Below are 16,056 nucleotides of genomic sequence, written 5' to 3'. Positions count from 1 at the left end.
ATCATATTTCAATTTGTTGTTAATCACAATCTGTGTTAGTCATATGTATATACATGTACATATATATATATACGATATGCGATACTTAGATTACACCTAGAAGGCAGGTGCCCAGTGCACAACAGGTGCTGGTTTTAATTGATTTTAAAGTACAATGAAAATAAATTGGACTTTAATTCTTTAAATACGTATCTATTGATTTTGAAAATTTAAATATGCTAATGCAGTGACAGATTCAAAATTTTAAAACAAGACTGTCCAAATTTAAGGCATTTAAATATTCAACCACTTGCATGCTCAATCTCTCCATCCCCCATGGAGGAATTGATGCTCTACATAAAGTGGTTATTTTTTTATGTTAAAAAATACAATCTGGTCATGTCCCTTTTGGAACTAGGATGCTGAACAAAGATAAATACATAAGTTTCTAGATTGTGTTGGCACAATGGTTTATTTTTCTTTAAGATAGAATAAAAATTACTATCTTTATTAAATAAACATTATTAGCCAGTCTTAGCAACCAACCAGCTTAAAGGAGATTATTTGCTCTCTCTCTCTCTCTCTCTCTCTCTCTCTCTCTCTCTCTCTCTCTCTCTCTCAAACAAATATCCTCTTCTTTGAAGAAGCATAAACTTGAAGAGACACAATCCTTAAAATTGATTATACAAAAAATATTTTCTTTTAAATTTGATTTTTTAAAATTCTATCATATTATTGATTTCAGAAAAAGTATTATAAATTTTGTAGAAATCAAGTGAAGTCTGACGATATTTGAAGATCCATCCCTGCTTTGCTCATCTGTTCCTTCAGATTTGCTAGCTCTTGTTTCAGTTTGTCATTGTCAGATTTAGTTTTCTGCACTTGGTCTTTTAATTTCTTGATTTCAGAGTTTTGTTTCACACTCTCAGTTTTTCCCTTTTTAACTTCAGCTTTCTGAGTTGTTAAATCACTTTTTAGTTTCTGATTTTCGGTGATCAGTTTTTCCTCCATTTTTTTTATCTTCTTGTTTTCTTTCTTCATGGCAGTTATGATGTCCCTCAGTTCCTGAAGCCGAGTCTCGATCAGAATTGGCAAAGGAGAATGGAACTCGGTCACATCGCTCAAACACAGAGTCTTACAGCATCTCTCCTTCAAGTCCTGAATGATGTCCACCACTTTATCTAGTAACATACCACTATGCATGGAATCTAAGTGAGTCCTATGACCATTGTTACCATTTAGAAGTGGTATCAAATGGTCGTTGATGATGTCTTTGAGAGGGGCATCGAACCCTGATCCCATGGCACCACTGGACACACTAGTACCACACTCCTCTATCATCAGAGGAACCACGGTCTCAGTTATCACTCGGTTTATGTAATCACGGTCCTTGATCAGCTCGCCCATCTTCTTGGTTCTCTGTTCAAGTGCATTTTCTATCCTTTTGGTGACTGTATGAAAAATGGTATGATTGCAAATTTCCATGGAAAAAATGAGGTGTCAAAATTTTACAAATTAGAAATATAGTTGTATTATAGTTTCTTTATTGTTAGCACTCTTAGTTTTTAATAAATTAAAATGTGTGTGCATGAAGTTTTTTTCACTTATTTTGTCAGTGAAAGACTGGTAGGTAAAAAACAATATTGTTTCATCTTAAGTTTTCCATGTATTATATAATTGCTGAACTTGGTTTTGGATTAGAGGTAGATTGAGATTGCAATTAAAGCATGACTTACAGTCCTGTACTTGGTACTCCTGTTCCAGTTTCTCACTGATCCACGAGTAGTCTTGGCGCAGAATCACTGCAAACTTCTTGAAGGCCCTCGGTCCTCTTCTGGGCAGGATCTCCAGCAGAGTGATCACTTTGTCTTGTCTGGTCGTCTGCTTCTTCAAAACAAAAGACAAAAGAAAACTGATTACTGGTACTTTTGAATGAAGGAAAACAAGTTTATAGTTCATTTGATGGTTGCTTGGACCTTAGATTGAACCAAAGTAGTAGTTTCTTAACACTTTGAAAAGTGTTATGACTGCTTGGTCATGAAAACGATGGCCACAGTGACACAACTCATGATTGGATTCATTCACAAGGGGAATAATGTCAGCAGAATATGGCTCTTAGGAATATTCAAGTCCTTGTTCTATTTATTTTTTTTATTTTACTTGTCAATTTTTTAAGTATCTGGTATCAGAAATGTTTCTTTTTCCTACCAGTTATTTTTCTTCAAAGGGTGTGAGAGTATGATATAGTAATTAACATATTCTTTTGAGGCGGGAGTTATTTTATACACAACAGGGTAATAAGTTGTGCTAGCTTTCATGGTTGTGTTGTGAATTTTACCTCTATTCTGTCCTTCTGGTCATCTGTTATCACCCCTGAACAGACCATTTGAGAGAGGAAGGTCAAGGTTGGGTCAAGGTCTTCCAAAAAGCAGTTCAAGCAGTTCTTCAAGGTCGCCTTCTCTCTTGGGTCCATTTCTGGCAGCAGCATTGAAGCAGATTATTTCAAGTTCCTACTTAATAAATTATACGGACAAAAAAGTTGAAATCTGCTTGAATATATATTGAATATTTAGATATTGTAACACATTTTGCTCATCTTGTTTTGCAATGAAATGACATTTAAGTATACTTGTTAACTGCTATACAGATTCTGTTTAGAGCATGCAACTTCAAAGTTTTGTCTAAAGATTCATTGTATTCATATATACATGTATTTAAAGTTACCATTCATTTAAAAACACAACACATTGAGAACTGTCAAGTTTTAACTCATCTGATTAAATAGCTATGAGAAAATGCCTTTAAAATTTATGTGATGATATAATTAAAAGATTTCTCTTGCATTTGGATATCAGTGATTTATTCAGTTTATAAATCTTACCTTCCAATTACTTCATCTCTATGTATGAAATAAACTTGACTATAAATAGAGTCCTTTTTTGACCAGTGTGATCATTAAAAATCCTTTTTTTTCCTACTGAGGTCCACCAAGGGAAAACTGGTTACATATTCTAAAACTGGAAACTTCCTTTTATTCTCAAAGTATAGATATATGTTTGCAAGTTTGTATCAAACCATGTATGCAACTTTGCTTAATTTCTATTCAAATAATTGTTACTGGTATCATATTTCAATCAGAGAATACAAAATTGGAACCTCTTTTATGCCCCAGCTTTGAGAGATCTACATGGATAGATTGAATTCATTTCATATAGCACTTTGCATGGACTTTTAAAGTTTATGCTTGAATCCCTGGTTAATCTGATAATCAGAGTTACCAGTTGTCTGATACTCTTGCACGGCCACTAAGTCATTTACAGGCTTATGTGATAGAGATATTTAAACCAGCAGGCACGTGTCCTCTGATATCATCTGGCTTCTGTGAATCTTGGTTCTATTCTTTTCTATAAACTATCAAGAAATATATCTATCTGATTGTAACATCTGTGTATCACATTTAGGGTGGGGATTGTGGGTACTGCATATATGTATATATCAAATATTGCATGTTTATTAATGGTTTACCTATCTTTATGCTTTATGTTTTAAAGCATTTTGAAAAAGGGATATTATTTTCCTAATTCTCCAGACTGGTTTAGTTTTGTTTGATCTTTTATCAATTTGACCTACATAGATTTTTTACCAAAAAAAAAAAGAATTAGATATACTATGGTTTCATCAATTTTCGTTGAATACCAATTTTCGTGGATTTCGTTGTTAAGTTTATCCACGAAATTAATTGTTCATTGAAGTGCAATTTCTACTACTGGAATAATTTGCATTGATAGGGTCATTGGCCACGAATTTATGTATCCTTGAAACTGGGATTTTTACTTTATCCACGAAAATTGATACCCTTGAATATTAATGATACCACAGTATATCATGAACCTGGTCATTTTATCTATAATTGAAATGGTATGATATGACCTTGAAAATATTATTGAGAACTTTCCAATTCCAGCTATCATTTTGTCAAGGTTTATTAACAACTTGTTCAAATAGTTGGTTATGATGATCGTGGATTTTATCATTTATTTTTATTCATAATTTTGTTGGATAATACTGCAGCAATTATCCAACATTTTCTTTTTATAATTATACTTGTATACTGCAAATGATTAGTGGTGTTGAAAAAGAAATTGAAATTATTTGTATTCACTGACAGATATGCTACATTGTTTAAGAATGTGGGCATTTTGTTTGCATAGATTTTCAATCCTTATAATTACTGTTAATTGCTGTTAACAAAAACTGCAGAAACATAATGACAAAGCCTTTTTGGCAAAGAGCACCAGTTGATGACTCATTTATTAGTCATCATTTTATCTATCAGTTCATCTAAACTCAAAAGTCTATAGATGTCCTTGACCAGAGAATATGGTTTAAAGCCTATTATCATGATACTTAATTATTTGAAAATACTAAAATTAAAATAAACCTGGTTAATGGAAATTTGGGGAAAGATAATAGATAATATCTTCTAACAGTAGGCCCTTTTTAAAGACTTACCTAATATTTGGAATCAAATTTTGTATTTTTAACAAGACTTTACCCAAAAAAAATATTTGATCAAAGAATATAGAATTTATTCACACAAGAAAAAAGAAGCTTTGCAACACCAAGCCATTAGCTAAATTAATATTTTCTATGGTCTGCATTTTTTTATGGGGTGGGTCACAGTGGGTTAATTTTTGAGGGGATTTTATTTTTCTTGTCTTTAGGTCTGAGGAAGAAGGGGGGGGGGGGTGTTTAGAGAAGTTTATTGTAGAAGAGGTTAGTAGTCAGAAGGGGATAGGCAATATGTAGTCACTGGTAAAATAAAACAAATTATCTGAATCAATGAATGATTTATTTACAAATGCAATTTCATGTCAATTTCAAATTTTAATATTGCTATGTTTAAAAAAAAAAAATTCAAAATAGGCATCATTCACTTATCTATTGTTGAGTTTCTTTTTGTTTGCAGCTTTTGCTCTTAAAGATTTACTGTTTGAGGTTTTAGAATAGGAGGACTGTCGCCTTGGTGACAAAAATCTAGCTCGTTGTTGTTCAAGTTTGTATTTTAACTCTGTGTTTTCATCTCGCACATGATCTCGAGATTGTCGCAAGTCATTAACTATTTGTTGCAGTTCTGTCAGTGTCCTTTCTTTCTCTGTCTGTGTGTTTGTAACTTTTTTCAGTTTTTCAATCTCCGCATGTAACGCCTTATTTTCCTGCTGTAGTCTGCTTATCTGATTGGATTTCACTTCCAACTGAACATCCTTCAGTTGCATTTCATGAGCTAACTTTTTCTTGAGCATCGTCAGCTCGTAGTTTTCATTGCTCATATTGTCCACTTCCTTCTCTTTCCGCTCAAGCTTACTCTCAATGTCCTGGCACTTGTGCAAAATGTTTTCCACCAGTAAAGCAGGACTCTTCTTTCGGGAATTTTCTCCCAGAACGTCGTAGAGATTTGTCATCTGTTCCTCCAAAAACTGAATGCGATTTAGCAAGGTTTCAATTTGTTTCTCTATGATTTCAAAAGAGATAGAATACGAGGTGTGAAGTTCTTCCTTCGAGATTGATTCCTCTTGGAGACAGTCAATATGAACTTTGAACTTGATATGGGTGCTCAGAAGCCATTGCTTTATGTGGGGAGGAATGGTGCCACTGCCTTTGGAGTGAAGGTCATTTTGTTTTTGGACCTCCAGCTTGATTTGTTCCAGTAGAAACTGCTCCACTGCTCTTTTATCAGACTGAGACAGTTTTCGATGGAGCCCAAAACTTCTCTGCGTAAAGTTCTCAATTCTCTCTGAGACATCCACAGATGAACAGAGTTCTCGTTGACTGGTAATTTTATAGGACTGATATCTGGTTGGGGATCCTGTAAATGGACACAAAGTTTTACTTTTGTATCATAATGGTCAAATGATAATTTTTGCACATCTCTAAATGTTAGCTTGGTATGAAAAAAAAAATATATTAAGGCTTAGTGAATTTTCAACCTAGCCAGTCTTCATTTGCAAGTGATTGATTCTTTGTTGATGAGAATGTTACCAAGTCTACACCAATCTGTTTGAAGGAAATATTATCTGGTTTTCTCAATAAAATTTACTGTACTCTGATGACCTTTACCTTTGACCCTCTTAGCCTCACAAAACTGAGTCGGGGTAGTTGATAGATGACATTGACCTTTGTCCTACCTAGCCTCTCCAAACTAAGTTGTTGTAGTAGTTAAATGACCTTGACCTTTGACCTACCTAGCCTTTCCAGACTGAGTCGGGGTAGCTGGTCGATGCGGCTGGACCAGCGGTTCTCCTGATGTTTCTGTCTCTCCTGACTGAGTCCATTCTCCAGGGTTTTGGCCAGCCAGGGATACTTGAGTTCAATGATGCTGACAAACTTGTCGAAGGCATCAGGGCCTCGGTGTGGTAGCAGTTCCAGTAGCTTGTGAACCTTCTGCTGATTTGTTCTTTCAGTCTGCCAAATCAACAAGATCGAGGTTAAATATGAACTGCATATAGATTTCATGCATGCAATAAGAGTAGATCAAGGTGTGAACTATAAAAAAAGTTTTTCTCCATTCTAAATTTGCAGAGATAGTTTTCTGTTATTTGGAATTTTTTTCTCCAGATGATGATTGTTCCTCTGATTGAAGTATGGTAATCTTATTGTATTGAAACCTGTTTAAGTGTGTTCTAAACAGAAATCTAGAATCAACTACTGGTATTAGTACAATAGTATCTTTCGATTTTTTAATCCAAATCTGCATTTTAACATTAATGTGATTAATGTATTGTTTTTACCAAAAAATGCTGGATTACGCAAAGCCCTTTTTAAAGTGCAAATTTCAATTACAACATAACAAATTACAGGAAATCTGGTTCTCGCAGCTTGAACACTCTTGCACAATTTAATTTGTCATGTTTTCTTTTAAAGTGACAGTTCTTTTTACGCAAAGCTAAGATAACCAAACTGAATTTGATATAATAATAGGCCACAAATCTGTTTATCACTCCTAAAATACACAGTGTGTGAATGGGGCTTGTCACTTTAACCAATTACTTACATCTCAGGCCCAAAATATCAAGACAGTTATGAGTTAGTGGACCAACACCTACCACTGTGTTAGAAAATACAAAGTACTGGTTTTTTGGACTTGATTTCATAGACATTGAGATTCGAGTCAAATTCAGGTACTGTGAATGTGTCAACACAAATTTCAAAGGATGTTATGATGAGACATGCATTCAAACATCATATTGTTTATATAGTGGGTTGCAAACGTTTAGTAAGAATGACATGAGACATATGTAATGATCAAAAGTACATATTCAAGAACCTGCAGCACTCTTTAAAAAAAGGATGCATACTTTGACCTTTATTGCCAAAGGATTTGAAAACTGGACCATTTTGATTTTCTATTTTGATAACTTGATATTGTCAAATCTAAAACAAACAAATTTATTGTTTGTTTACCAGTTGGTTGTTTAATCCTAGATCATCTAAATATCAATTTTCAAAGTGTAAACTTATGTTTCTTATGTCCATGCCCTATTTGTATATAAAAAAAATCAATGTGAAGTTTTCTATTGGTCATGGGTTCACACAAGTGTATTTTTGAGTTATATCATTTTTCCCCCACTGAGCTGTAATGGAAATTTATGACCTTAAAACATCAAGGATACTAATGGACGAAAGTCATAAATGATCACTAAAACTATGGTACTATTATATTTCAGCAGTGTTGGGATTTATAAAGAGTTATCAAACCTTAAATGCTTAAAGGAGTGTACATATACCATAAATATTTACAATGCCATTGGAATAAAAATAGCAAGAAGCAAACTAAACCATTTGAACATTTGTATTAATTAATATTAAAGATTGTGAAATGTTTTCAAGTTGAAATTTTCAGTGACCAAAGCCAGATGATTCGGTTAATCAGTCGGTTAATTAATGATCAAATTGAGAATTCATAATAATTGCTTCCAAGAGCAAAAATGAAGACTGGTTTAGGACCATGAAGAATTGGTCTAGATTAGGATCTAACTCTGTAAAGTGGTCAAAGTGGTATATATAGTCAAAAATTGTTTTAATTTTCTCCCATCATGTAATTTTATTCTTGCAGTTCCTGATAATAACAGAACTTAGTCTGCATATATAGTGAAACCGGTTTTGTGTACATAAACTGTGCATACCTGGAATTTTAGAATTGATATAGAGAATGAAGAGCTTTGATTATTGTAAGTTTGATTGAAGTGTTATCTTAAGGGCAGCTTAGTACAAATTCATTTATTTAGCTGTCGGGGATTTAGGGAGACCCCTTTTTGACAGTTATAGGCCAGGTGATAGCAGGCTCTCCTCCATGTTAAAGGAAATTGGAACACAGTCTGACACTAGATCTGATTGATATGTAGGTGTAGTTATATACGCGGATCCAAAGATATTACTGTTGTGATGCAAAGATATTATTATTGTACAGTTCGGCATTGTTTTCTATATCTTGTGTATTTGACAATCTTAGAGCAAGAAGTCTTTGATTTTTGAGAACATTTGACTTTTCCTATCAATATTGGAAAGTTTTACTAAATAAATCTTTGGGGTTCCAAAGATTTACATCAGCTGGCTATTCTTTTGATGTTTCTAATGTAAACAATATAAGTTTATGTAATTTCAAAACCACACATACAAATATACGTTAAATGTGTTATTAAGCCATTATTTAGTTTGAAAAAGAAAAAAGGCATTTCATTCAAAGTACAACATAACAATAGAATAACTTAGACTTCTAGATTAGATACTATTGTCCTCTGTACCTTGTAATTTGACATTTTTAGAGCAGCATATATATGCTTGTCAGTATTGATTTTTTTCTTTATTTGTTTTGATTTATTTTGAAAAGATTTGTTTTGAAAAAAAAGAAGGTTTTTTTGGTTCCAACTATTTTACATACCATTCATTTATTGCTTTTATAATATTTAAACTAGCTTACAAGTATGATTATGATAGTGTCCTATGAATTTCAAGATAATTATTAAATAAAGTATTCATGGAACATTTACCACAGCAGGATGTGGTAACAGGAAAGATATATCTAGAAGTTAGACACTTTAATTTGTGTAAGAGAATGTAGAGTGATTGTGGCTTAGAGATCAGCAAAGACCATTGGCTCAATTTGTTTTGTGCTTACTTTATATCTGAATTAAAGTCTCCATCCAGCTGAAAATGGGTACTGGCCGGCATACCATGGGAGAGAATTTGCACTGGACTGGTACTAATCATGGAGGAGTCAATGACTCTCAAAGTCTTACCACACACAGAAATGGTGTTTAAGCTCTAGCAAGCTCAAATGAGCCACATGGATTGGAAAGGATTTAATTGATTAACTTGATTACAGTCAAACTTCGTTATCTCAATTTAGATGGGACTGTTAAAAATCATCAAGATATCCAAGTATTCAAGATATCAAGGTTAAATACATTAAAAATAAGTGTTTGGGACTTAAAAATCACTTTGACATATCAAGTTTATTTGAGATATCAGTGTTCAAGATATCAAAGTTCAACTGTATATACTTTTAGTAACGGATTTACAGATCATCTGATAGCTGTAAATTATTTGGTTTTATTACTCAAATACCAGCAAGAAAAAAATGTCTGCAATATTTTTAGTCTTAGCAAACTTTCCAAAAAGAGCTTTAACAAGTTGCACGAGTGTTGTACAGATCGAGATTATTTAAAATTATGCCTATAACCTTGATATACATGTATTGAGATTTTGAGGAATCAACATATCAAATTAACCACTTCTTACTCTGCATTCAGGTCAACCCTTGAACTTTAAAGTTGCACACAATGAATAAAAATCCAACATTATTAATTACCCTGATGATTTCAAGAAGATGCAGATCAAACAGATCATCCTGAAAACACTGTCCCAGGAAATCATCAGTTACTAGCAGGTCCTCCACAATCATCATGTGGTTCTTTTGTAGCGCCGTTCTCTGTTGCTTATCCATTCCTCCAGAAAGCACCGCACAACAAACCACTCAAGTAATTATACAACTGTAATGCTCCTAGATATTTTGAAATGTTGTCCTGGAGTGGAATGTAAATCCAAACACTAGTAAGGGTTACATGTTCTTAAGGAATCGCTTAAGAACTTTATTTTTAGTGCATGTTACCTTAAGTTTTCTGATTCAAAGAAAGAAAAAAAAAGAATATTTTGTTGTTCCATGAATTTGGTCACATTTAAGAAACTAGTTTCTAGCATGTAATAAATCAACACATTTGCCTCCCAAGGTAAAAGACTCCAGAAAGTGCCAAAGCAAATATTTTGCCTGGGATCTGATAGTCGCTGGGCAGTGCGCTGGTTCTTTTCTTGTTCCCGCCAGAATTTGTTTCATTTAATCAGCAGAAATTGACAGGAAACTGATTACAAGTGGGCAATTTTCTTTCACTTGCATCCAATCATTTTGAGCAGTTCTTACTTTAAAAGATTTGACAATGGCTTCAAAAATGTGAAATTGACTTAAATGTGTATGCAGGTTGTCATAGAGTGTATAGTGATGACATTTTGTAGTCAAAACAAATTTAAGTAATGACTATAGATTATTTGGATAAAAAAAATTGTTCAATTTTGCAGAAGATTGCTTATGTATAGGCATCATGAAAGGGCTAGCTATCATTAATATGGCCATTGCTAATTGCATGTTCTTCAAAGGGAAACTGATACATTGAAATGCCACTATAAGATTCAGATTTGTTTCTATCTCAGCATGATGATTGGTTATATGTCCAATATGCTGTTTTGCTTATAATCTGTCTAACAGAGCGTTAAAATTTGGCATTCATATAGGGTTGTTTCAGTGAAATATATTTGAGAAATAATGTCTGTGCTCTGCAAAATATAGTTGTTTTTTTCACTTAATTATCATAGATAGTATATTCTATGAAGTTAGTGCAGTCATCTCTTCACTCGGAAGTGTATACTTTGATGGCATTGCTTCACTCAACAGCAAAACTATTGTAGTATGGTTTATAAACAACAAAATTACATGTAACCATATTTTTTTTTTAGAAATACATGGATTTCTTATATTTACAATTTTTTATCCCAATAAGATGTCATTTATGTATCATATTATTGATTTTGCGCAATGATAAATAAATTATTTTCTTAAGGGAGATAAATCTGATTGCATGGAACTTCCATATATCCATCCATTTCTTGAAGAGACCTTTAGTGCATATATAGCAGTGGCGTCAGAAGCAAATTGAAAGTGGGGGCTGGACTAACCACCAGAAATTTTGACAAACAAACAAAAATTGCCCCAAATCATAAAATTCCTATTCTGTGGGATGGGGTGGGGGGCAGCTAGTATACCTATGACTCCCATTTTCAATATCACTACTATTAATATTTCAATCTTTTTAATGTAAATTTAGGAACAATTATATTTGCTGCGAGAAAATGGGGGGGGGGGGGTAGAGAGATGGCCCCTCCCTGATGCTATATGCCTAACTGTTAGGTCTAGGCTAAGCTCCCCCTTAAGCCCCCAGCGCCCCCCCCCCCCCCCCCCCCCCCCCCCCCCCCCCCCCCCCCCCCCCCCCCCCCCCCGTTCCGACGCCCATGTACTAAATATAGCCATCCGTGCATTGCAAAGGAAGTTATATACCCTATATATGATTTAGACAGATTTACTCAATTGTATCAAAAAATTATTTGAGAAAGGTGTAATTAAGATATTATTTAATTAATGTATTTGTTTTGCTATGATTTTGTAATCAAAAGCCATGTATTTCTCAACATCTGTATGATCCAGTTATCCTGCCAAAAAGTTCCATGAAGCAACATGGCAACTATTACCCAGCAAACAATAATAGGATTACCTAAAACTGACGGAAAGTTTAGGGAAATCCCCAGATTTTGCATATCAATTACAAGCTTCATTATAATATTTATACTAGCGTGATGTAGGTCACATAAAGCAAATTTTAAATACAATTAAGAAGATTTTCAAATATCTCTAATGAATGAAAATAAATGCAATATATGCATTACAATGTCACTTGGTGACTAATTTTAATGAATATTTGGAAAAATTGCAAAACCATGTACTGCATACATCTACTAATTATGTAAATACAGAGCTATGTACTGCTTGTGGCTCTTATGCTTTTAATTATAGGTACTCGACGCAAGTTTTTACACTGTCAACTTGCTTTTTAGTGAACAAAGGGAAATAACTCTTACCTTAATTTTAAGATGTGCATATATTAAACAGACTAAAAACATTTCTTATCTAGGAAATTACAACACTAGGCCTTATTGATCATTAAGCATTTTAAAGAAAAACTGAAATCAAAATCTTCAATCTAAATAACAAGCATTTATGAAAATGAAATTTGACAATATAACGGTACTGACAATTGGCAAAGTGATAGGGAAACAATTTTAAATTCTTTAAGCTCTTGGATGAAAGAATACAAAACTAAGACCGATCCTAGGTCTTGGCATCTTTGGAAATTATCAGAGGTTACATAGCACAATTATATTTTTCAAATGCACAGTAGTTCCCACGTATTTCAAAATGTGAACTAAACAAATCTGAATTAATCTGACCAAAATCAAATTCACTTGAAAGGTCCACCATTTCCTTTCCTCTGAGCTGATTTTACATTTGTGCCATATTTCCTTGTGGAAAATGGAATGGTTGTGTCATTTCTTTTGCTTGAATATGGAATGGAGGCATTTGATGGAGTGCGTTTGCTCGAGTAGGGAATAGCATTCTCGTCAGTAGGTCTAACTTGGTTTGGTCGATAGGACCTACGAGAAGCAGGTACCCTGTGGTTATTGTTCTTTAATTCAGCAGATGTCCTTGTTTGAACACTTCTTACACTGGCAGTAGACAAATCCTGTTGAGAGGTTTGAATCTCGCGCACCATGTTTCTGAGATTTTCCAGAGTCTTTTGTTTTTCGGCATGCATCATATTGATCTGCTCTAGTTTTATCACTTGATCTTTTAGCTTGGTGTTTTCAGTTTTGAACTTGTTCAGTTCTTCTGCTTGGTTATCGATGAGCTGTTTCATTTGATGCCGAACTTGCTCTTGTTTGGTCACTTTCTTTGAATATTCATAGAGTTCTGTCAACATTTTCTCATTTTTGTTTTTCTCCGACTGAACCTCTTTGTCCCTCTTTTTACCAGAGAGTGACAAATCGTAAATAAGTAAAGAAAGCGACATTTTCTTCTCCCTATCCCCTAACATTATATGACACTTGCTGATTTCGTTCTCCATTTTTTCCACTTTTTCCACTAGCTTATCCACTTCAGCAAGAACCACATCCATTGTGGAAGGAGTCATTGACTTTTTGCCATTTACTTTACTGCTCTTACTATCAGGTTGATCATCCAACTCATTTGAAACCTTTTTCATCTGATGAAGTTTTTCAATGATTTGTTGTACTCTTTTGTGGAAGATTCTCTCTGATATTCTGTTCTCATCAATAATCAAATCCTCTGTTGTGGTGGATACATCCACAGTAGCTGGTGGAGGGGACGCCATGGATGAATCTGTTCTTGAGCTAGATGCTGACACAGTTCTCTTTCTTTCCAACTGGAGCTGCAGAGACATCCAGCGAAGAATGCTTTTCTTGTCGTTCTCGGAAATGCGTTTACTTTGTCCAAATTGTTTGTGGACAAATGTGCTCACTTTGGCTTTGATGTCTGGTTCTGGCTCATGATCAAGGCATGATGTAGAGCGACCATTATCTACAAAACCAATTTTCTACAAATCTTAGCTCTAAATAAATATACAGGTACTCAGAGGTCTATTTCTTGAAGCTTTCAAGTTATCACCCTTTGCCTTCAAAGATTATTTATTGTGCACAGATTTTTAAAAGGAATATTTTTGCAGCTCATTAGTTAATGTTTCTGGCTTAACTTACCTGTGAAATCACTTTTGTAGGAGTCTATTCGACAGGATTTGGCCATTTCTGACTTGAGGCTGCTCTGTAGGGTGGCTGCCAGCCATGGGTAATCGTTCTGTATGATGTCCACAAAGTGATCGAACGCATCGGGCCCCCTCTTTGGCAGCATCTCCAGCATCTTATAGACCATGTCTCCTTCAGTCTTCTCAGCCTGTCAAAATTTATTTTTAAAAAAACTTTAAAATACATTGACATAAATGTTTGTATGAAGGGAAGAGTTATCATGATGATGTTGCCCTGTATGCATCTATTTAAATTTCACCAAATAAAATGCATTTCTTTAAGTTTTAGAAAAAATATTTGGAGGGGGCGGGGGAGGTGGGATATTTCAGGTACTGAATACAACCGTCTGGTGTTTTGTACTTCTATATATTAATTATAAACTTGTGTTTGAAAAATTATGCTGGTACATGTACTTATGCTAGGCTATGTAGCTCAGTTAATAAATTGGAAAATGTGGCCTTTTTATGGACACTTAACATGAATTTATTGACATGTAAGCGTACATCAACAAGTAAACCCTAGGTTATTAACCAGATTCTGCAGGTGCATTGTCTTTATTTGTCGTATAAATTGACTCATTATAGCACTAATGAAAATTCTGATGTTGTTTCCAGAAGGATTGTTTTCATGAATTTGTTTCTTTTTTTAATTATCTTGATCCTCCCGGAGGAAATAAGGTACATGTATATTGAATGTTTTTAAGACCTGCAATTTATCAAAGAAATTTGTAGAAGTATTGACATGAAGGCCTTTAAGAGAAAAAAGAACAGAGCGAGGGAATATTGAAAATTTACAAGGTCATTGTACATAGTAGGGATGAATTGGGAACTTTAAAGACCCTTTTGGCAACCAATTCTCAGAATTTAAGGTTCCATTTGCTAGCTTATTAGTGTATAAACCAAAATTAAATCAACAATGAATGAATGAGAAATCAGATGCCACTGTGTCTTTAGATGTTTACCAATGTATAATAGTTCCAGTTATTTATTTGATATCTTTTCTAATGTCTGAAAGATTATATTGCATTTTGTTATGTGTAAAATGCTAGAATTAAAAATGAAGATTTCATTTTATTTAAAAAAAATTTAATGACCTTAAACATGTCATATGGGCATGCCACTCAGTTAGAAATTCATTATTTGTCATAAGATAAAAAGAGTTTGGAAACCTAAAACAAAATCTCACCTATCTTTTGTTGACAATTTCTCAAAATGAATGAATGACCTTTAATTAATGTACAATATGGCAATACCTTTATGATCTCTATCATATTCCTCTCAAATATCCTGTGTTGATACAACATCCCTATGAAATCTTCCGTCAGTATCAGGTCGCTGGCTAGTTGGCGAAAGTGCCGCTGCAGCACACTTCTTTGTGCTTCATTCATTTTCTCTTATAAGTTTTATAAGCTCACCGTTATCATTTTAATGACAAATGCACACAACTTCTCCACTATTTTCAAATGTTTGTGCATATCCTGGATGAAATGCAATATATTTTCACAACACAATCATTACATGTTGTTTTACTACAAAGGTCACTGTCTATAGAAAAATCCAAATCCAAATTTTTCAGAAAAAAATTAACCCAAAGTACTGAAAATGAATCCAGCGAGAGGATGAAACTTTAAGAATATAAAGTTCATTTCACTTGTGCAGCGTTGCAAAAGTTATGAAAAAAGATACTATTTTTATGCACAATTTTCTTTCGTCATTTCGGAATTAAGAAAAAGGCATTCTCTTTAGCCAAGTTTTGTCCCGTTAATCTTTAATCTAAGGTCGAAGGAATTAAACCCGGCTCATGATCCAGGTGTAAGAGGCTTTTGGTAATGTGGGTACCTTTTTGTGTGCATGACTCAATGGGGCCCTAAGTCCAACGCAGGTTGTTTAGTGGTCATTGTGTGTGTGGCAGGATTAGTAAATCTGCAGTCATAATAAAGATGGAGGACTGCAGATTAGCGGAGATTAACAGTAAGCAGGTTTTAATTGTTTATATAAACTTTAAAGACAAGTTTGATCAGTACAGTGATCAGAATGCAACATTATAGATACTGTAAAAGTCGATCGAATTTAATGGGACCACCATAGCCAAAAATTTGAA

The 16,056-nt window shown here is 34.0% G+C and overlaps 3 protein-coding genes across 4 annotated transcripts in view; 1 reads left to right on the top strand and 2 right to left on the bottom strand.

Annotated features, from left to right (window-relative positions):
* LOC105328942 (coiled-coil domain-containing protein 73) overlaps positions 1 to 16,056 on the top strand; it is a 131,031-nt gene that overhangs the window by 78,472 nt on the left and 36,503 nt on the right. The gene's annotated exons all lie outside the window — the stretch shown is intronic.
* On the bottom strand, positions 580 to 2,990 carry LOC105341332 (uncharacterized). Of its 2 annotated transcripts, none has more exons than XM_011447926.4 (4): positions 2,861 to 2,990; positions 2,318 to 2,492; positions 1,716 to 1,866; positions 580 to 1,430 (listed from the first exon to the last, which is right to left on the bottom strand). In XM_011447926.4, the coding sequence occupies exons 2-4, from the start codon at positions 2,465 to 2,467 to the stop codon at positions 751 to 753; spliced, it is 981 nt and encodes a 326-aa protein (XP_011446228.3). In that variant the 5' UTR covers positions 2,468 to 2,492; positions 2,861 to 2,990; the 3' UTR covers positions 580 to 750. The 2 variants fall into 2 exon arrangements, with proteins under 2 accessions (XP_011446228.3, XP_011446148.3); XM_011447846.4 differs by having other exon boundaries at positions 2,318 to 2,489; positions 2,861 to 2,978.
* LOC105341674 (putative leucine-rich repeat-containing protein DDB_G0290503) lies at positions 4,879 to 15,913 on the bottom strand. Its single transcript, XM_066084156.1, has 7 exons — positions 15,209 to 15,913; positions 13,912 to 14,104; positions 12,604 to 13,735; positions 11,774 to 11,793; positions 9,848 to 10,011; positions 6,222 to 6,441; positions 4,879 to 5,845 (listed from the first exon to the last, which is right to left on the bottom strand). The coding sequence occupies exons 1-7, from the start codon at positions 15,341 to 15,343 to the stop codon at positions 4,917 to 4,919; spliced, it is 2,793 nt and encodes a 930-aa protein (XP_065940228.1). The 5' UTR covers positions 15,344 to 15,913; the 3' UTR covers positions 4,879 to 4,916.

Source organism: Magallana gigas, chromosome 5, assembly GCF_963853765.1.
Source record: "Magallana gigas chromosome 5, xbMagGiga1.1, whole genome shotgun sequence".
In the NCBI taxonomy this organism is placed as follows: Eukaryota; Metazoa; Mollusca; class Bivalvia; order Ostreida; family Ostreidae; genus Magallana; species Magallana gigas.
This window is presented reverse-complemented; position numbering and strand designations above follow the sequence as displayed.

What these genes read in the sequence shown, in the direction of transcription:
- LOC105341332 (XM_011447926.4), bottom strand. Translation starts at nt 2,467, where the DNA reads ATGCTGCTGCCAGAAATGGACCCAAGAGAGAAGGCGACCTTGAAGAAC. An exon ending in ACCAGAAGGACAGAATAGAG is followed by an intron (nt 1,867 to 2,317) that starts GTAAAATTCACA and finishes TTTGTTTTGAAG; the next exon opens with AAGCAGACGACCAGACAAGA. An exon ending in GGAGTACCAAGTACAGGACT is followed by an intron (nt 1,431 to 1,715) that starts GTAAGTCATGCT and finishes TTTTTCATACAG; the next exon opens with TCACCAAAAGGATAGAAAAT.
- LOC105341674 (XM_066084156.1), bottom strand. Translation starts at nt 15,343, where the DNA reads ATGAATGAAGCACAAAGAAGTGTGCTGCAGCGGCACTTTCGCCAACTA. An exon ending in GGAAATGGTGGACCTTTCAA is followed by an intron (nt 11,794 to 12,603) that starts GTGAATTTGATT and finishes ACTTTTTGGCAG; the next exon opens with GATAACTGGATCATACAGAT. An exon ending in ATCTTCTTGAAATCATCAGG is followed by an intron (nt 6,442 to 9,847) that starts GTAATTAATAAT and finishes TTGATTTGGCAG; the next exon opens with ACTGAAAGAACAAATCAGCA.